This window comes from Dermochelys coriacea, chromosome 6, assembly GCF_009764565.3.
Source record: "Dermochelys coriacea isolate rDerCor1 chromosome 6, rDerCor1.pri.v4, whole genome shotgun sequence".
NCBI lineage: Eukaryota > Metazoa > Chordata > Testudines > Dermochelyidae > Dermochelys > Dermochelys coriacea.
In genome coordinates this window covers 19991080-20012283 of record NC_050073.1, presented here as the reverse complement: position 1 = coordinate 20012283, position 21204 = coordinate 19991080, and the positions used below count along the sequence as shown (strand labels likewise).

Here is a 21204-nt window from a genome sequence, read left to right as displayed (position 1 = left end):
AAAACAAAATTTTCAGGAAATGGATAGGTTTGATTACCATTTTGATAATGTTTTCAATTAAAATATAGAAAATAGGCATGAAATTCACACACAAAATGAAAAATGTTGACAATTTGTTAGACTTTTTCTTTTTTTTCTTCAGAAAAATGGCCTGTTTTCAATAAACCAACATTTTTGTTGGAAAATGTTTTGACCTGCTTTACTCTTTTGTAGGGGAAGGATGGCTCAGGAAGGATATCAGTAAGAATATACAAAGCTTTTCATCTCTGGCTCACCGAATGGAACATGACCTGGTTTGGTAAGGAATTTGGAGGTAGGAAGAGTTCCGTTACTTCCTAGCAGACAGGTGTCTACTTCCCAAAGCCATCATCGCAGCCAGTGCAGACTGATTCTGCTGTTAGCAGTCTCTGCAGAGGCGCCAAGCACTGATCGGAGGAGAGCTTATTTATAAATATTTTAGCAGAATGAAGAACCAGGAGGAGTTTTAAATTTACATTTCTTTATACATACTCCCACTCAGAATCTGCGAGCTTAGTAAATCTGTATAAAATCATCACTGGGGACTGACAACGTGATTTATAAAGGCCAGAATACCCACAGAGCCAGAAACCTCTACTGAATAGCAGGCAATCTTGCTCTTCAAAATTATTTTTATTGCTAAATTTTCAAAATACCCCAAAACATTAACATGTTATCAGTGACGGACATGATCATTCCAACGCATTCAGGGGGCAAGGTCTCTGAGGGAGCAGTGAAACTCAGCTTGGGTGCAGAATTCCAGGTGGCTCAACATGATGTGCCCAGGGCACAGGGTGTCACAGCCTACCACACAAAGCATAAGGATTCTATAAGATATGGTTCCAAGAACCTGGTATCCAGGCTGCCAGAGGACACTATAATACACCCAGGATACAATGCAGAGCACCATGAGATTCTTGAGTCTACAATGCATGAATCATTGCTTCACCCAGAAGTGCAAAAGATGCTGACCTTACACCAGGAAGGGGTGAAAGGGCAGTTCTGGCCCTCTAATAGTACATCACTTCTATGACAAACCCACAGTCTGCTAAGCTGAGGAGCCAGAGTTCCAAGGCTGATTCCAAAATACACCAACCACTTGGCAGTGCCATCAGCAGGGGAGTTTTATTGTAAATACGTACACATTTCGATACAAAGGAAAATCAAAGCAGAGTAACAATACAAAACTAAAACGCCCTCATCATTTGCAAGAGAAGGAAGTCTGCTTCTTCCCCAAACCTGTATCCACTCCCTTCATCCATGGTTCAGGGAGAGGAGCCTTTGGGCAGCTGCAATGTGGAGAGTTACTTTAATTGTGCAACAATACATATAGGGAGAGAGGATAGGGGGATCCTGAACACAGAAACATAGATAGAACGTCCTGAAAACATACTGATCACATGATTTGCAGTGAATACCCTCTTACCGTGAGACGTTTCGAGGCGTCCACTTCAATCATCCCCCGCAAGAGGTTCTGACAGTCCGGAGGGATGAAATGTGGCATGTGGAACACACCCCGCTTCACCTTCTCCAACAACTGCCGCAAGTTGTCGTCATCAAATGGCAGGGCACCCTGCAGGGACATGATGGAGGAATTGTGAGTGGGAGAGAGGAGAAAAGAGGAATGGGAGAGGGTAAAAGGTGGAAAGTTGAGCAATTTGAAGAAAAGAAAAGAAAAGAAAAGAAAAGAAAAGAAAAGAAAAGAAAAGAAAAGAAAAGAATGACATTAAGAAAGTCACTGTACCCTTATAAGAAGTAAAGCACACCTTCTTCACCTGTTGATAATTCCTTAGCATTGCTTTACTTTTTCCAACATAGAAATAGAATCTTGGATGTAGCTTTTTATATTAAACTTTTTAAAATTGAAAAATGAACAAGAAAATCAAATATAACGCAAAATATGATGTTGCCTTCTCAAGCAAATTCTTAAAAGACTCAGGGATCCACTTAAATTCAACTCAACATTTAGTAGCAGAAAGGTGATCAGCAACATTCAAGTAACCGAGTTCAGATTAGTGAGCGAATGTGTGGCTTCGGAAGCGGCTTGGCACAAGTCCAAAATGCCACCAGCAAACAGTTGAAGTGGGCACTGATTACAATGTGATCCACAGATTGCAACTGGTGACCACAGTCACATTGTTCATTATCTCTCATCTTCCAGAGATGTAAGAGAGGATAACATCGGCCATGCGATGTTCTGAAATGATTCAATGCAGACTGTTGTTTCCAGGGTAGGTTAAAAGCTGTAAATTATTTTCTGGGGTCATCAACTACGAATTTGTTTGGGACATCGGCATTATTCCAGAATTCTTTCCTGTGTGCCCCAGGATTGAATTAGGATGCTTTAAGAGCTTGAGGCTTCTGGAGGTCCACTGGATGAAACTATGATATGGTTTTATCACAAGCCCATGTCTCACCAGAGAATCTCTCTCCCCACAAGTTATTGACATGATCCTGGTAGATGCGTTGTGTCCTCAATTCTCATCAAATCCATGCAAGTTGCAGGTTCTCAGCAACTCTTACAGCCAGGCTCTAAATTTCAGTGTTTACACTGTATTTACGTCAGTGCATATAAGCTTGTATAGTGTAATCCGGTGTATACAACAGACTGAGGCCAACAAATCTATTTACAGAAGCCACCAAAAGCCCATTTGATGCTGACAACCATCAGTCATTACCAACCTGTGTTTGTTCAAACTAGTGGCCTAGAAGCAAAAGGCCTCATATTCATTAACAATCCCTCCAGTTACCTAGTTCCTCATAACTATTCAGGACATAAAGCAAAATCAATATTGAGAGTTAGGTATTTTGGCTAATGTAATATAATTCATGATAAAATGCAGCATTTCCTGGATATAGCAACTAAAGGCTGCTAATTATTAGCAATTTCTATTATGGCCTAAGACTTTTAGTGGGTGTTTATCTTGATGTAATTAACTTGATGCTTGGCACTGAGCATCAGTGATGGGCTTGTTTCAACTGCTTTAAAGGCTCAGGTTTATACCTAGAAACAACCCAAAACATTTTCCTGAGACAGTGGAGTCCAAAATCTCGAAGGGGCATCCTCTTGAGAATAGAGTACTCACTCCGATAACTCCCAGGCAGCTTTTCTGGATCTCTTTTTCCTGTTGTTTCAAAAGGTCAAATCACATTCTTCACTCAGGCAAACTCCCACTGGATTTCAATAGAAGTTTGCCTGAGAGGGAACCGGATAATAACTGTGCAAGGACAACAGAATATGGCTCAAGGAGTTTTGCTGTTTGTAACTGTAGATGATCATTTGACATATTACAAACAAGACAAATAATTTCATACACATTAAGTCTATCCTACTTTTTACTTATGGCAACCTACTTCTTCCTTATGGGAGTACAAGCCAGATTTCTTTTATAAAGCTGAATAGAGGCAAAACTCACTTGATTTCAGGTTTTGTTACAATTTTTGTCTGGTTTTGAGGTTTCAGACCATCTGTGTAACTCAGAACAAGTTCTGTGCAGCTCATGAACCTTTCACTGAGCCAGGGACAAATTCTGAAACAGCATATTTTGGGTGCCAAGAAAGGAATTATTATCTGTGTTGAAACATGGTACTTTTGGCTCAATTCTACATTCTTAACCGCACTAAATGCAGTTTACAGAGGCTCAAAATTGGCATGAAGCACAGCTGTTACATTTCACTCAGATCTTGACAAAACCATTTGAATCAAGATGCATATACATGTAATTAAAAAAATACGCCAAACCAAACCACTTTCTTGATCCTGTGAAGGGCAGTCTAGGCTCCTCCTGGTCCTGAAGTTCCAACCCTGACTATCCTATCCCTCTGGGGCCATTTGACTTCAGTGAGTTTTGAATCAGATTCTTAAAGTGCTGCCCCACAATAACAGAGCAAAGAGCATATAGGAAAGCAGCTTTCCCATAATCCCCTCTGCTCTGCTGTACAGGGTGGCAGCCCTTCAAAGACGAAGTAAAATATTTGTCCTGCATTCCCTTTTGGGATGGATGCTGACAGATAGAAGATGAAGCTGAGAGATACAGAAAGAGAGAAGGAACCCAAGAGAGACTTACATGATGTCAGTAGATTTAACATGAAATACATCAGCATTGTGGGGTTTTTTTCTGTTTAAAGGAGGTAGCAAGGATGATGACTCACCACTAACAATGCAAATAAAATGACTCCACAGCTCCAGACATCCGCTTTCCTCCCATCATATTTTTCTCCCTGTGCAACAGAGATAGGAGTTTAAATGAATGCTTGTTAGTAAGAGAATTAGCCATCCTTGAATAATGAGGGAGGGGAGAGTGGGAGACCTGAAGTTTTGATCCAAGAAGCTGCTTTCTTGAGAGCTACCTAAGTAGCAGGCCAAAGTGGCTCATGGGTTCTTGTGAAAGTCAGTGTTATGTCCTTGTCTGAGGGATGTAAGCCTGCAATATGGGGAAGGGAGCGAATGGCCACGGAGCAGTAAAAGAACTGAGGAGTCAGCACTTAATCAAATGTCAGAGATGCCTTCAGGATATCAAGAAGCTGATTCTCTCCTGGTTAGCTCTTTATGGAGCTCGGAATGGGTCATATTATTTGCTAACTTGTAATGTTTTCTGGCAATTCTCTTTATTGATTTTCTGAACCACTTGGCTTCATATTACTGCTGTGCATCAACAGGTGGGAAGCCTGGCCTAGGGAGCCCTTGGCCACCAGAGCCTACCGCAGCCAGTCTTAGGGGAAGAAGAAAGAGAAGGAGAAGGGAGTATCTCCTACTGCTCAATAGCCAACTAGTAACAGTGCTGACAGTCCAATCTGGTTTTCTTCGGCTTGAGGGACTTAAGGACTCCACAGGGGACTTGGGGATTTAGGGACTCCACAGGGGACATGGAGGCCCACTGGATGGAAATAACATGGAAAACAGAACCATTGTATTTCTGGCTGGTCAAGCGATTGAAGTAGCTGTGCCACCATGAGTGACCTCTGCCTTCTGAGAATGACATGTTCATGACCTTTACACTAATGGTGGAACTCGCTTTTGGGCCTTGTCACATGAAGGAAAATGACAGTCATATTAAGCATTTGCAATGCTGACTGCCTTGGGATCACTTCCTATAGTGGGTACCTGCCTGCATCCTTGTAACGAGTGACATGCTTTTATACAAATGCTGAGAGTACAAGCTAACTTACCCTGATCACTTCAGGGCAGGCATAATGTGGCGACCTATAAAGCAAAACACAATCAAATGAGCATCTAAACCTATACTTATTAGATGTATTTGTAATCTGCCCACCACAGTAGTATCTGGGAGCCTTCTACATAATTTAGGAGAGGCAGAACAACACTCCCCTCCCTGACCTCAGCTTAAACCCGCTGGTGAGACAGAATCGTACCCAGGAAGTGGCTACCCGGAAGAATAATCCTAACACATAATTGTGAGAAAACCTTCAGAAACAGAGGCAATTTTAATTCAGGCTCTGATGCATCTCTTTCAGGAACAGATTTCTGAGTTCTGATCCCACTTCAGCAAAGCCCACGAAGGCCATTGAAAAGACATTGACTTCAGTGGGCTTTGGAGGCCCATTGTGACCAGGGTCTTGCGTTGAAGAAGCTCATGTTCTTGGGGTCCCATCTGGAACCTAGAGGGTCTAGCTCATATTGAGGGAGGCATAGTTGTATGTATTGTCAGGGTTCGGGGAAACCCAGCTTTCCACCCAACTCCTACCTAGCAATACACCCCTAAAAATGCATGAGCCTCTATTAGCCCCGCCAAACCCAGTATGGTAATTTACCCATCATCACAGCGCTTTTCTGCAGTGAAGATGCAGTCACCAAAGACCACATATTCTCCTGCACCACCTAGATTAGGATAGAGGCTCCTGGGATGGACACTTACAGGATTTGAAAAGAACTCTACCCATTGTGCTCCATTCAAATTGTATTATAACATGCCAGGGAGAAGAGGAATGGAGAGCTATACGCTGATCCTGCAGAATTGCAGCCCAGTTGCCTCTCATCAGATATTTTTACCTGGCCCTGTGTATAAAATTAAAGGTAGTCATGGCATATGCTAGGTTAGTTTTTAAAAAACCACTTTCACGCCAATCAGATACATGCACCTGAATCATCCCCCTGCACCTTTGCAATTATTAAGTGTAATGTCATCTTTCACTTGCTCTCGGCCTCTCCAGTGGGCATAACTACTGCTAATCCATGATTCTAACATGCAACTTTGTTTTTTTTTTTAAAAAGGATGGACTTCCTAAAGATTACAGCAATGACTATTTACTTTATAATATCCACTTAAGGCAGCCTGACAAAGCAGGAGGGACCCAAGTTGGCCTAAGCACTTACCCAAGACTCAGTAACTCTCCTACTGACACCTCCTGGTAATTATAAGGCTGCCCCAGTTGTATATTTGCCCTTTGGGCCAAAATAATCATGTGGTTGGTGATGCCTGTTTTATGTCACAATGTTTGTAGCTGTGTGTTGGGACACAGCACTGATGCACAATGATTCATAGATAGATATTAAGATCAGAAGGGACCATTATGATCATCTAGTCCGACCTCCTGCACAACACAGGCAACAGAATCTCACCCACCCACTCCTATGAAAAACCTCTCACTATGTCTGAGCTATTGAAGTCCTCAAATCATGGTTTAAAGACTGCAAGAAACAGAGAATCCTCCAGCAAGTGACCCGTGCCCCATGCCTCAGAGGAAGGCGAAAAACCTCCAGGGCCTCTTCCAATCTGCCCTGGAGGAAAATTCCTTCCCAACCCCAAATATGGCAATCAGCTAAACCCTGAGCATATGGGCAAGATTCACCAGCCAGATACCCAGAAAACTATTTTCTATAGTAACTCAGATCCCACCCCATCTAACATCCCATCACAGGCCACTGGGCCTATTTATCATGAATATTTAAAGATCAATTAATTACCAAAATCACGTTATCCCATCATACCATCTCCTCCATAAACTTATCGAGTTTAATCTTAAAGCCTGATATTACTGCATGAACTGTACTTCCACCCTGACACAATATACAGACGCAATGTCCCAATGTGAGGATTCAATACCATGGCACTGGGAAGATGAATCTTGATAAACCCAAGGTATATTTAGGATTCTGAGGGTACGTCTGCACTGGAATAAAAGATCTTTGACACAGCCGTGGCTGGCCTGGGTCCGCTGACTTGGGCTCCTGTGGCTTGGGCTGTCTACACAGCAACTTTACAGCCCCGCAGCCCAAGCCCTGCAAGCCCAAGTCAGGTGGCCCAGGCCAGCTGCAGGTGTTTGATTTCTGTGGAGACGTATCATATTGCAAGCTAAGCTTAAGCAATGTGATATAGACCTGTGAAGTAAGGCTCAGCAAAGTTTGGGACTGTTGGAAACTGTCCACAGAAGGTAGTTTTTACAAATACAAGGGACATTCTAACCAGGGCTATCAGATCAGTAGTCCTCAGGGGGTCTTCATTTAGGAGGGAGCTTGCAATTTTAGATTATTAAATCAAAACAGACTATGGTTCAATTCTAATTTAATAAAAATCGGGCTCTGTCTTTACATAGTTGAGTGGATTTGGTACTGGCATTTAGCTGCCTATTTGGGAGGGAAAAGATGGTCATGTGGCTAAAGCATAGAAGTTGGAGTGAAGATACTGGGGCTCTGTTGCCGGCTCTTATGTCCTGCATATTCTTTGGTGAGTTACTTAGTCCAAAATTTTGTGAAGTGGCCACTGATTTTGAGTTCCTCAGTTTTGTGGCACCTAAAATTAACGGCCACTTTTGAAAAAAATTTGGCCTTAATTTCTCTGTGCCGAAGTTTCACCACCTGTAAAATAGAAGTAATAATAATATTAGTTCTCTACTTCACAAAGGTGTTGTATGGTTTAATTCATCTATGTTTGCAAAATTCTTTGAGATTCTTGGATAGAAACTGCTATAGAAATGCAACATATTATGATGATAATCATCATAATCAAGGCAAATCCCAAAGGAGCGTATCAATCTCTAGCTAGGTCCATATAACAATCTGGCTGGATATTCAGTTTTTGTCCATCACTGGCAATCTTATTGCAGCACCAAAGCTATTGCAGACCTCTTTTCATCTTCATTCCTTGGCAAATATGCTTTGAAATTCATGTCTTCCATCCTAATAATATGTCCAAACCAAGAAAGCCACCAAAATTGAACCAGTACTGAGGCTGTTGCTATGAATATCTTCATTACTGATCTTGTCCTCCCACTTAATATGAAGCAACTGACGAAAATGGCGAGAATCAAAAACATCAGTACGCCTGTCTTCAGCCATTCCTTGGTCCTCACATTTCACTGCTGTACAACAGCACTGGTATAACTGTAGTTTTATAGATCTGCAGTTTCATGGCAAAATAGAGGCCTCGATATTTCCACAGAGGATGCTTACGGGCCCAGAACATGGCAGTGTTGGCTGCTGCTATATAAATATCCGCATCTTTCAAACATCACAATCCCATGTATGATAGTGATAAAATAACAATATTCTTGGCCAAGCTACCATTAATTTCAGGGCTTTGCAGTAGGTCATTTACCCTGGTTGGAAAGAAATTGATGTCAGCGTAAGGTGCAGAGTAGTTTGGGTAAGTGCATGTTTTTATCCATGCTAGGTACATTAGTCCAGTTACTCTTAAACAAAGATATACCCAGCCACACACATGTAACTCCAGAAGATACAGCTCAGCCATTCTGAGCCACTGCCAGGAACAGCTGCCTTCATCATCTCCTCCCAAGTCTATAACTGTCCTCCCTACTGCCATGGAGCCTTACCCTCCTCCTAGCTGTCCTATCATCCTCCAGTCAGGAAACAGAAAAAGAGCGGCAGATTCATCTTCAACAGATTGATTAGGCTGTCCTCCACTGAACAATTACTGCGTCATAGATTCATAATAATAATATGGGATGAGGTTTGGGGGATGCAATGGGTTAACGGACTGGCTTTCAGACCAGCGATCAAATGCACCATGGATCGTAAATGAAATTATTTTGGTGAGTGACAGAATCCCTGACAGGTATTTCTACACATCATAAAACCACTGCAGAGTTGGCAGTCTTGGTTTAGCAGAGAGCCTAGTCAGGGATGAAGAGCAGTAACAGACTTCGGGTTGGAGTCCAGGACTGGACTAGCATAGAAAATTGCAGATTGGAACTGAGGTGCTTAGTCAGAGCAGCGTAAGGGCCCGAGATGGGAGATGTAGGATGTGTGTCAGTGCATGTGAGGATTGAAAACATCAATTACCGCTTGCAGCAGAGAGAGCATAAAAACAATTTACATCTGATCTTGGACATTTGGTTCAACCAACCATTCTGTTAAGTCACTCAGGGCTCATCTACACCACCAAATTAAGTCGATGTAACTTACATCGCTCAGGGGTGCAAAAACAACACCCCCCCCCAGCGATGAAAGTTACATCGACTTAAAGTGCTGTCCACACTGCGCTTTGTTGGCAGGAGACGCTCTCCTGCTGACATCGCTTCCACCTCTCATGGAAGGTGGAGTAATTACGTCAGTGGGAGTGCGCTCTCCCACTGGCATAGCGCGTCTTCAGTGGCACAGCTGAACTGGTGCAGGTGCACCGATGTAGCGCAGTAGTGCAGACTTGACTATAATAATGGACTTGTTCGTTTGAACACATGCTCTGCTGCTGAGTCACAGCAGCTACCTATGGAACGTCCACCTGAAAAAGCACATCAGGATGGAACAAATATGCTAGGGCACCGTCAAGGTACGTATATGGCTCCCATCACCATAGTACCTGAATTTCTCACGATCTTCAATGGATTTTAACCTCATAACATCCTTGTAAGGTAGGGAAGTACCACCCCCGTTTTACAGATGGGGAACTGAGACACCGGGTAGATAAAATGACTTGTCCAGTTACCTAGGAAGTCAGCAACCAAGCTAGGCATTGAATCCAGGTCTGTTGAGCCCCAGTTCGGTGTCCTGGGTGCTACACCACCCTTCCCACTCTGTAGGAACAGAATGTTTCCTGGGTGGGACATGGCATTTTCAGGTGCATTGAGAGAATAGAATAACATTTTTCTATCTTAGTTATATGGATTGCCTCACCGTTTTTATTCCTGTATGGCAACTTTATCAGTGACAGGTGCCAACACTCCTATCTATGGTTACTGAGGGAGGCAAGCCTGGAATACAATCTCCCCAGTCACACCATATGACAACACTCATCCCTTCAAAAGAGAGGGACCTCAGTACTGCAACCTGCATACCAACGTATCTTCTTTTGCATGCTGCCATCATGCACCTCAAACGCATCACAGTCCCCATATCTCTCCCAGATTGGAAGGGAATCTTACAGGATTCTTAAAGGATCCCCCTTGCTGGAGTCTACTGGAATCCTCCCAGAAGCTGGGAGGAGAGGAGGGGAGAAGGATACAAAAATCCCTCGAACGCCAAACAGATGTGTGGAAGCATCCACTAATCCTGTGGAAGGTGTAAAAAAATCCAATTAAACTGGAAGAAACTGGCAATATACTCGTAGAAGGCTGGGCTACCTAAATAAATGATGCTTGTGGAACTGGGGCATTTTTGGAAGTAGGGTACATGGATAAAGCTGGGGGAGAGGAAGCTGGGTTAACCTGACCATTCAACAGCTGCACTGCAACTGCCAAGAGAGTATAGGCTTCTGGCATCGCCACTCTGAATTCTTTCCAGTGTATGGCAGCTGTATATCTGTGGTTTTATCTTGGCCACATGGGATCCTCAGGCCAGCCAGAATACATAGAAAATGCATTTCCATGCTGCCAATCACAAAGCAACTTCAACTGCTTGAAAGAGAAAAACTCAAATTTAATCAAAAATCTATTTCTCTTTCCACAGAGTCATGAATATTTCCTTGGCTCTTATCACTAATTATTCAATGTGTGTATGTCTAAGCAACTTTCTCTGCTTCTTCCCCCTAGGCCATTCTCCTCATCTTTCGGCTACATCTCTACGCAGTGAAGCCACAATCTGTCTTTGATTACAAATAATAATATCGCTAAGCAAGATCAAGAAGCAGCTTTTGCCAGCGGGCTCTGCTGTGAAGAAGCGCCAGTGAATTGTTTATTTGACAGGTGAAACTGACTTCCTCGGGCCATGGCCTGCCCACAGGAGCAATGATTCTCTGAATGGTCATTCTATAGGCTATGACCTCTGGGGGAAGCAGAGATTCTCCAAGTGACCATTCTTCAGGCCTCAACAACTGGAAGGAATGTGTTCTCAGTGCGTGAGACACTCACTCTGTCTCTGCTGTCCTCATGCTCCGAGTTCCCCAGTTAAAGAGGGCAGGTGTGGCTGCATTTTTCTCCTCCTGCCACTGGCTGTTGTTTCTGATACTGCTGGGGCTGCCACACGCTGCCCCTCCTTCTCCTCTGCTGCTCTTCATTGGTTCCCAGTTGGCTTTCAGAGGCAGAAAGTCAGATAACAGCACTGATGGCCTCCCACACCTTCTCCTATTGGCTGGGTGCTAAGGGCTCAGAGGAAGGGGAGTGCCAGAAGGGTGGGACAAGAGGAATGGGGAATTCTGCTGGAGAAAGATGAAGATGGAGAAATCCCACTGAAGGAAGGCAGTAGAGACAAAGTGGCAGAGATATACTGGAAAGGAGAACAACACAGTGACGGCCTGGCAGGGTCTAAGCTTAGGAGAGGGGCTATCTGATGATGGTGCTGGTAACAACTCAATATTTAAGGTTGAGTTCTGTTTTGCACTTAAAGCAGGCACTCAACCTGTTTGCTTTGTATGAAAAATACAGCATATCCTCCCCAACCTTACAGCACTTACTCTTCAAGCATGAAGGAAATCCATTAATTAATTCATGAATTAAAAAGTATTAAAAACTGGGTCCTCTAAGAACTCCAGCATCTGTGTCAGTCTTTACTCTATCCCAAATGATTTTAGTGAGAGAATAACATAGATGCTTCAACACAAAAAGTCCATAGAGTTAAAATTAATTGAAATCTTGTACATAAGAAATTAAGTTGTAATTAAGCTAAGTTATTAACAATTGTGTCTAATTATACATAGGCTACAGACAGGCTCAGGTCAACCACCCAAAAGTAACTCTTAAGACAGGGGTTTTCAAACTGGGGTCTGGAGGTTATTACATGGGGGGTCATGAGCTGTCAGCTTCCACCCTAAGCCCCGCTTTGCCTCCAGCATTTATAATGGTGTTAAGTATATTAAAAAGTGTGAGAACCACTGTCTTAAGTAGAGCCATTGACACCAGAGATAACTCAGCCAATCTCCACATTTCCTGTACAGCTAATTTGCATGCAATAACTCTATTGGCTCACATAAGTCAGTGGCATAAAGGATATTAGACATGTCAAGAGTTCTCATTGGTGGATTACTTGACCCGGTGGTCACTGCTCTTTCTTTAAAAGTTCAATGGACACATGCTAGCTTTTTTCATTTATAGATTCACAGATTCTAAGGCCAGAAGGGGCCATTGTGATCATCTACTCATAGCTCCTGAATAACACAGGCCATAGAACTTCCCCCAAATAATTTCTAGAGCAGATCTTTTAGAAAAACATCCAATCTTCATTTAAAAATTGCTAGTGATGGAGAATCCACCACACCCCTCGGTAAGCTGGTCAATGGTTAATTACCCTCACTGATAAAACTTTGCACTTTATTGTCAATATGAATTTGTCTAGCTTTAAATTCTAGCCATTGGATGATGTTATACCTTTCTCTGATAGACTGAAGAGCCTGTTATCAAATATTTGTTCTCCCTCTGGATACTTACAGACAGTAATCAAGTAACCCTTAAACTTCTCTTTGTTAAACTTCTCTTTCCGCATCGATGGCTTCCCATGGCACTGTTGCCTTGGCTCCACTGCCAATGAAGGCAGCACTATTGGGGGAACAGAAGCAAGAGCACAGAAGAAGCCCTTCAAGTGCAGAGACACTGGGACTCAGGGGCTTGGCTCTCCCAACCCTCCTGTCCCTTAGCACCAGTCTCACACTAGCCCAATGCTCCAAATCAGGGATGGGCAACTTTAAGGCAGCAGAGGGCCACATATCCCACTAAAACCCTTTGGCAGGCTGGGGTTAGTGGGGGTAGGGGTGTGTGTGTGTGTGAGTTTGGAGAGTGAGCCCACCTCACACTTGCCCGCAGTGGTGGCTCTTCGAACGTGGGGCTGGGCCTGGCTCCCTGCTCCAGCCCGCTGGCTCTTGCCACAGTGCCACATGATGTCCACATCTGTGTGCAAGTGTGGCCCTTTCTCCTGATTCCCTGTCCCCTCCCTGATCCTGGTGGTGCCAGATTGCCCGTCCTGAGCTGGGCTGTGGTGGGCCAAATAAAATGATCTGGTGGGCCGGATGTGGCCCCTGGAGCACCAGTTGCCCATCCCTGCTCTAAATGAACATGTCAATGAGTTTGTCTTTACTGCAGCGTTAACCTGGGTGATCACTACTCAGGTCTGAGCAACTGGGTTAGCCACTACAATGAGACACTTGAGTTACTGGGCCCACTCACCCAGTTGTAAATCAAGCTGAGTTAACCACTGAGCTCTGGATGCTTTTGTGCTTATCTGGTGCACTGGGCTATCTGTCTTAAAATAAATAACTAAAATTGACCAAAAAAAGGTGACGGTTGATATCATATATCTTCAACTCATTAGAAATATCACATAGTAGAATTCTCTTTGAGTTTCTCATATAGTATTCAGGCATAAACATTTTAATAAACCAAGGAAATTCCCAGGCAAAAAACTATGTTAAGATGGGGTAAATGTTGAGAGAACATTTTAGTAATTTCAAGGTAAAAAAAATTACAGAAATGTTATAATTATCCCAAAAGCGAGTATTGTAAACCTAGGAAATTCAGAATTAGAACTACTTACATTTTTTAAAATGTAGAAAATTACCACCAACGTTCCCCCAGAACCCCAAACACTCCCCTTCCCCTGCATTAAAAGAATAATAAGGCTGCAAAGTTAAGCAAAATGCCAGAATGAAGATTGCACAGGATGCACTGTGCTCTCAGGTTGTTCAGTGGGTGAGGCTGTTGTCTGTAGTACTTCTGCCTCACTTGTTGCTGAAGTTGGAAGGTGTGCAGGGAACGTGGGAATTGCAGGAAGAGAAAGGATAGATTTCTGGTTAAGGCTGCTGAATGCCACAAGGAGAAGTGAATTCTATCCCTGCCTGTGCCACAGAGTTTCTATATAAAGCTGGGCAAGTCACTTAAATCAAACTTTAAACATGTGGGTACTGTGTGTTTCTCATTTTCTGGGTACTCAACTTGGGACACCTGGATGCTCAGAAATGCTAAGCACTCAAAATTGCAACTGAGGTCAATGGAAGCTCTGCTTTGCACATATAGAGTGCTATAATGTATGAACTACTATGAAAAATCAGGCCCTAGGTGTCTCACATTGGGCATTTAAAATTACTCAACAATTTTGGCTTTAATTTCTTTGCCTCAGTTCCCAATGTATAAAATGGGGATAATAATTCCATCTCTCCTCACAGAGATGTTGTGAAGATAAATTCATTAATATTCAGAAAGAACTAAGCATCATAGAAAAGCCCATCAGGAAATTCATATATCTGTAATCAGAGCTAGGTTTGATTAATGTGCAGTCAATAAGGCCAGAGACCAGACACTGAATGATGAGCATAAAACAAAATATTGAATAGCTGTTCAATCAGTGAGCACTGTCCAAATAAACACTGAATAAGGCAGAGGGATCCAGTGGAAAAAATAATATGTGATCACATAATTAAAGACGGTATCATAATGCATATGCATAAGGGGGCTGAATTAAGGTTGTATTGGCAACCTTAAATAGGGCATTTCCTAATTTTTGAGTGCTTGACTTTGCAACCTTAAACATTCTTTTAACACAGCTTTTTAGGATGTATTATAAGAAGGACTGTTGGCTGATACTTCCCATTATATAACCCTTTTTTCAATTGGTTGTCACTCTGCCAAACATACATTGTTAGTGTTTGCTTCGTGCTGAATGCTTTGGGAAAATATCAGCCCCAAAAATTCAGCTGTTTTCAAGAACAAGGGTGGTGAAAAATACATTGTTTTTCCCATGTTAAAAATTTCTGACAACCTTTTCTATGAGAAGCTCTAGAACTCCCATGGCTTGGAACAGGGACTGGAATGGGGCATGACCTTTACATCATGGATGTGCCTTTTGCTTTCTCCAGGAAAATCTGTCCAAATATGGCAAAGTTATAAGCCTTTGAAAAACTGCTCTTTGCATATGCTCAATAGAGTTTCCATGTGATGCCAGGCAAATCACTTAAACCAAACTTTCCACAGATGGTCAATCATTGTGTGTTCCTCATTTTCTCGGTGCCTAACTTGAGATCTTGTGGTCTGATTTGCAGAAAGTGATAAGCTGAAACTGAAGTCTTTGGAGCTCTGCTTTGAACATATAAAGTGATATATAATGCTAGCTACTCTGAAAAAATAAGGTCCTCAGTGTCTAAGATGGGGCACCCAAAGAAAGCAGGTACTTTTGACCTTAATCTCTTTGTGCCTCAATTCCCCATCTGTAAAATGGGGAAAATAATGCTACCTAATCTCACAGGGATGATGTGAAAATAAATTACGTTTGTGAAGTGCCCAGATATTATAGTGATGAATGCCATAGAAAAGACCACGAGAAAATTCATAATTCTGTCTTCAGAGATGGGTCTAAATAGTGCACAGTAAAAATGGCAAGGGGCCACACATTGAACAATGAGAAGAAAAAAAAATTCCTCACTTGCTCATCAATTGAATAAGATCCTTTCTGTGCATTGAATTAGGCAGGGGCCCTGTGGAAAAAACAGTAGTAATTAAGAACTGAATTTTATGCATAATAGAATGGGGCTGAGTTAAGGCTGCACAGGCAACCTTAATCCCGACATTTCCTAACATCTGAGTGCTTGACTTTACAACCTTCATAATGTTATTTTAACAAAGCTTTTGTGTATGTAATATTTATATTTATACAGAAAAAGGGTGTGCAGGACATGGGACAGCTTCATCAGAACTAGGACTGGCTCCTGAAAATCAGGATGGGTGGCAACACTAGATTCCTGTCTTGAATTACTGCCTTGCAAGGGGTGTGGTCAGGCACCAAAGATAGGTATTGGGGAATCTGGAATTTCTGCTGTGGCCTTGTGCAATCAAGCACTACCTTGATTGCTGAAGATAAAGAGAACACACCCTGTGCTTAAACTCAACTGATAATCATCCTTATTGAGCAGACATGCTTATTTGATAGATCCAGGGGGTCTGTGGGCCTGCAAGAGGTATTGGGAAATGTCTTGTATGAGTGCTGTGGGCAGGAGGCATTGGCTGAGCTGGGGTTTGAAGTGGCTGCTCTTTCTTCCTCATTATAAAGTGACTGGTGCAAGACTTCTTTTCTCATTCTAAATAAAATTAGAGACGATAATCATCCTCATTCTTACCACATCCATGTAGCTTTTTGGATTAGGGCAGGGAGTCCCCTTGGAGATAGTGTAGGAAGGGGACTGCTTCTTACAGCTAATTCATTGAGAACCCGTCAACAGGAGCATAAGTTTCGGTACTGACTGCTTCTTCAGGTGTTGGGGTGAGACACATCTATGTGTCAGCTACTTTACCATAGCTACTGTTCATTTTGGGCACAGAGATTTGGAGCTAGTCAGCACAGAGACTACTAACACTGCTGCTGGATTCTCAATCACCCAGCTGCCTGCAGCAATCCCTTTCCATCAGGGACTGAGTTTTTCTAAGCTGGGATAAGAATTGGGGGGAGGGGGGAGATGATTTCCAGGCTTCTAAAACAGCACAAGAAACAATAGGAAATCAGGAAAGATGATTACAAACTCTCCACAGTCATACCTTGACAACGTCTCCTTTTATTCCTTCCATTTTTCAGACTGCCCCTCTAAGACCTTGAGATGGGGTAGGGTCCCAGAGAATCCCCCAACCTCCTCATATCTTTTCTGAGATTTCTGTAGAAATTAATATAACGTGTACTACGGTAGCACGTAGAGACCGGGGCATCATTATTCAAGGCATGATACATACATGATACAGAGCAAGGGATAGTCCCTGCCCTATAGAACTCACAAGCTAAGTAGATAAGACAGACAGGGGGTGGGAGACAGCAAGTAGTATCATCCCCTTTTATAGATGGGGAACCAGAGCATAGAGAGATTAAGTGACTTGCCCAAGGTCACATAGGAAGTCTGTGATAGAGCAAGGAATAGAACCCAGATCTTCTGAGTTCCAGTACAGTGCTTTAACCATAAGTCAATCATTCCTCTGAGCTAGGGACAGACAAATGCATTGAGTTACATTTACCATTCTACAATATCACAACATAGCACGCAGTGGAGAAATGACTGAGAGGGATGAGAGAGCTTCTCAGTATTTAATTGCCTGGGATTTCTTTTCCTGGAAAGGTAAAGACCAGGAAGAGATGAAGAAATCTGAACTAATAAAAGCTGCATCCCACAAGTCCCCAGCTCCATCAGCTGTCTGCTATCTGCTCATAGGCCTCCCCAGCTCTTGGAGGAATGCAAAGATTTGCTGTGTTACTTCTGCACTTGAGGGACTGTTTCTCCAGAAGACGACTTGCCTTGTTGTACAATTTCTGCAGCAAGTTGTGTTGGCAGTGTCACTATCATCCTGCAGACCCTAAGCATTGTTCCTCCTTGTCTCAGGGGTCTAGGGACGCGTGTCAGTTATTCCTTTGGGATTGTGCATGAGGATTTGAGAGATACAAGTTTCCAGTAATGGGGATTTATTACAACCAAAGCCTGACACAGAGTCAGTTAGTGACAAATTATGTCAATGAAACAGCTAGTCCACCTCCCCACTCCTCTTCCATGTCCTCCGACACACATTAACACAATCAGATTGCAGTTTTATCATTTCCTTCAGGGACATTTTTATCTGTAGCCATCAGTGCTACAGAAAACAATCTGTGCTCATCCAATGAGTAATTCCCATCAAACAGTAAAACTGAGACATGGAATATTAAATATCAGCAGCTTCATGAAGGTAACATTCAGAGCCGTGTAACTTTGCCTCTGATGCCAATCAGAGCTTGTTGACCTGAAATGCATCAAAATTAGATGTCATACTAGGAAGCTTAACCTGCATCGAATCAGGGTCTGTGACTGCACACTCAAATCCTTATGCCGCATCATTAGAAAGTTAGCTTCACCACATCGATGAATGCCATCTGATCCTCATGCTTCCATTTACTGAAGTAGCTGGAGACTCTTTGTGTGAGAATGTTACAGTTTCAGAATGTTACAGAATGCCATTATCCATGTTCACAGCACAGACAAACCCCCCCTGCAAATTAACTTATGGATGCCTGAAGAAGCCACTCGTTAAAGCGCAATAACTCAGCCACAATTCAGCCATTTTTTGTATTTTCACAATGGCCGAAAACACCAGACACACACTGTGGAGCAAGTGAAGGTAAAACTGTAGCCTTGAAAAGCTCTGATGCTGGTTACTGAAGTCTACAAGGGAAGGGCAGCCAGAAATCTACTGCCTTTCTTTGTGAATATGTGGCATGCCATTATATATTCCTTCCTCTCTCCTTTCTTTCATCCCTAACCCAGACACATCACAAGGCACCAGTATCAGCCATGCTGGGCCCCATGCCAGGAGAATTAATGAAGTGGTGTAATAGCTCACATGGAGGCCCAGTGATTGGCGCCGTTCTTAAAATGCATCTGCAAGGCAGGGGATCACAGCATTGCTGTGTTCTATTTATTACAGGCATGTCTCTTCCGTTCCCTTGATTTCTTTATTAGTGCATTTTAAGGCAGCAACATGGGGGTTTGCTCTGCTTGAGGCACTGAGGTTTGAATTCCAGCACTGCTGATGGAAAGGAGGTCTCCCTTCAAGATTAGGCCGGGCTGACAGTGCCATCCGCTAACAAGCGCTGGATCCTTGCTGAGTGGTTCCCTAGGAATTTGAAAAATCCTGGAAGGCAAGGTAAGATTGTTTGTTTGGGTGAGGAAAGAAAGTTTCCTTAGAAGTACATAGAGGTGTTGCAGTCACTGAAGTGAGAATTTTATTTCTTACCTGAGAACTTAAGTTTGAAAGCAGCAGTTAGCAATAACATGAAGCCTCACAGTTATTCACCTTTCATCTATGTAGATATGAGTTCAAATCCTGACTTGGGGTACAAGTGTAAAGGAACTGGTGGATCTCAATCAATTCATTAACAGGTATTTGTCCACATCACAAACATCACACTATTATTCACTCCTGGCATCCTTTGCCCAGGAGAGGTTCAGGACTGGAGAAACAAGAGTAGAATGAATCAGGATTGAAATGCAGTGGCAGCATTGTGTGGGGACCCAAGACTGGATTGGAAAAGATACTGAATGTCCAGATTGAGGTGCACAGACACAGTTGCAAAGGGGCTGCAAACTGGAATAGCTGGGGCTGCTGCACATCCAGGCTGGCATAGCTGTGAGGGAATGTTAGATTGGAAGATTAGGGACCGATGGCAGGATTGATGGCAAACTGTGTGGGACCCTCAACACTGCAACTGCAGAAGTGCTGAAGGCGAGAAGTGAACAGAGCTGTGTGGGAGGAAGATCATGAACCAGATTCCACTATCCAAAGCTGGAAACACTGAGCTCATTGTGATGAGAAATTCATACCAAAATACAAAACTTGTGTTGAGTTAAAGCCCCATATATGGACAATGCAGCTTATAGCCCCTTCATGCTGTTGTTCAGTCTACCACTTGTTTGATGTGATCTCTTCAGTAGGAAGTGGCAGCTCATAAGTGACCTTTTGTTGGACAGCATGTGGTCAGGAAAGCAATTCCCTAGTACTACCAGTAGGTGGTGTTAGTGTACAGCAGGTTCCACAAGTGGTGAGCTGGGGTAATCTACAATTGAGTCACTACAAACACTACCACTCAGAGAAGCCTGAAAAATGGGGGATCTCATCCTTATGTGTTTCAGTGATTTAAGAAGAGTATTTAGGGAACCTGGTATTCAGTTTCTCTTTTTAATAATTTTTAGTGTTTATTTTTGGCTGCTTTAGTATCTTGGAACTTCCTAGAAAGGCTGTCATATCGAATGGTATACATTTGATCAGCAATCAGCTGTTCCATTGACAATTAAACCAATGCAAAAGATTTTTAAAACCTTCTGTCTCATTTATTGTTTGTATCCTACATTCCCACCCTATGTGTAACCACGCAAAACCCAACTGCCTTTCACCCTGGTGCTGTTTGTGACCAAGCAGTCAAACTGTGGGGAAGATGAAGAAAAAGTGATGAGACTGAGATGTACAGCAGACAGACTGAGCAGGACACAAAATCTTTACAAATCATTTCAATTTTTTTCTCCCCAGGTATTTTTTTTAAATCACTCTTGAAAAATGATCACTATTGTTTTATCAATTTTCAGTTCCCCAAAAATATGATATGGCCAGTGAAAGAAGAGACAGGCCAACATTTTCAGGAGTGATGTGGATTTTGAGTGTTTCAGTTTTTGTGTCCACCTGAGAGACACCTTAAAAGCAGGGCTTTGGAGCTGTGCTCTGGCTCCGCTCCAGCTCCAGGCAAAAACCTGCAGCTCCACTGCTCCGGAGCTGCTCCGTGGGCTCCACTCCAGAGCCCTGCTTAAAGGAGCCTGATTTTCAGAAAATATTGAGCATTCACCCTCTGAAAACCAGGCCCCTTTAATGCATTCCAAGTTGGGCCTCCAAAAATTGAGGCACTCTAAATCATTAGTCAGTTTTGAGAATATTGGTCTAGTTAACATATCTTGTATGTAGCTTATGGATTTTCTACTGTACTGAGGAAATTCGAGCTTGATGTAAGCGACCACAATTGAAATACTGCACAGCATATACATCTATAATCTCCCCCATACACACACACGCTTGTGTGCACACACCCACTTTATCCTACAAATAAGTGTTAGTCCAAAGCTAGATGTGTCCGACTTGGTCTCTACTTGGGGAGGGAGAGTGAGTGACTGTTCCAAGAGGTCTCTGCCAATCTCTGATTTCTATTACACAGTCTGAGCCACTCACCCACAACTGGTTTCTAACAAGCTGTCCCCGACCTGCAGTGATGCCATCCCAAAGTCTGCTATCCGGATGTTGTTCTTTTCATCCAGCAGTAGGTTTTCTGGTTTTAAATCCCTGTGGCTGTGGAGAAAGGATTGGAAC

General features: G+C 42.9%; 1 protein-coding gene across 15 annotated transcripts in view; it reads right to left on the bottom strand.

The window, feature by feature from the left end:
• The window catches only part of BRSK2 (BR serine/threonine kinase 2), a 450698-nt gene that overhangs the window by 81200 nt on the left and 348294 nt on the right, over positions 1 to 21204 (bottom strand). For all 15 annotated transcript variants that reach the window (XM_038404500.2, XM_043517782.1, XM_043517775.1 and 12 more), the window contains 4 exons: positions 21067 to 21183; positions 5188 to 5221; positions 4171 to 4239; positions 1445 to 1591 (listed from right to left, as the gene is read on the bottom strand). In XM_038404500.2, coding sequence (XP_038260428.1) covers positions 1445 to 1591; positions 4171 to 4239; positions 5188 to 5221; positions 21067 to 21183 — 367 coding nt within the window. The remainder of the gene's footprint in view (positions 1 to 1444; positions 1592 to 4170; positions 4240 to 5187; positions 5222 to 21066; positions 21184 to 21204) is intronic.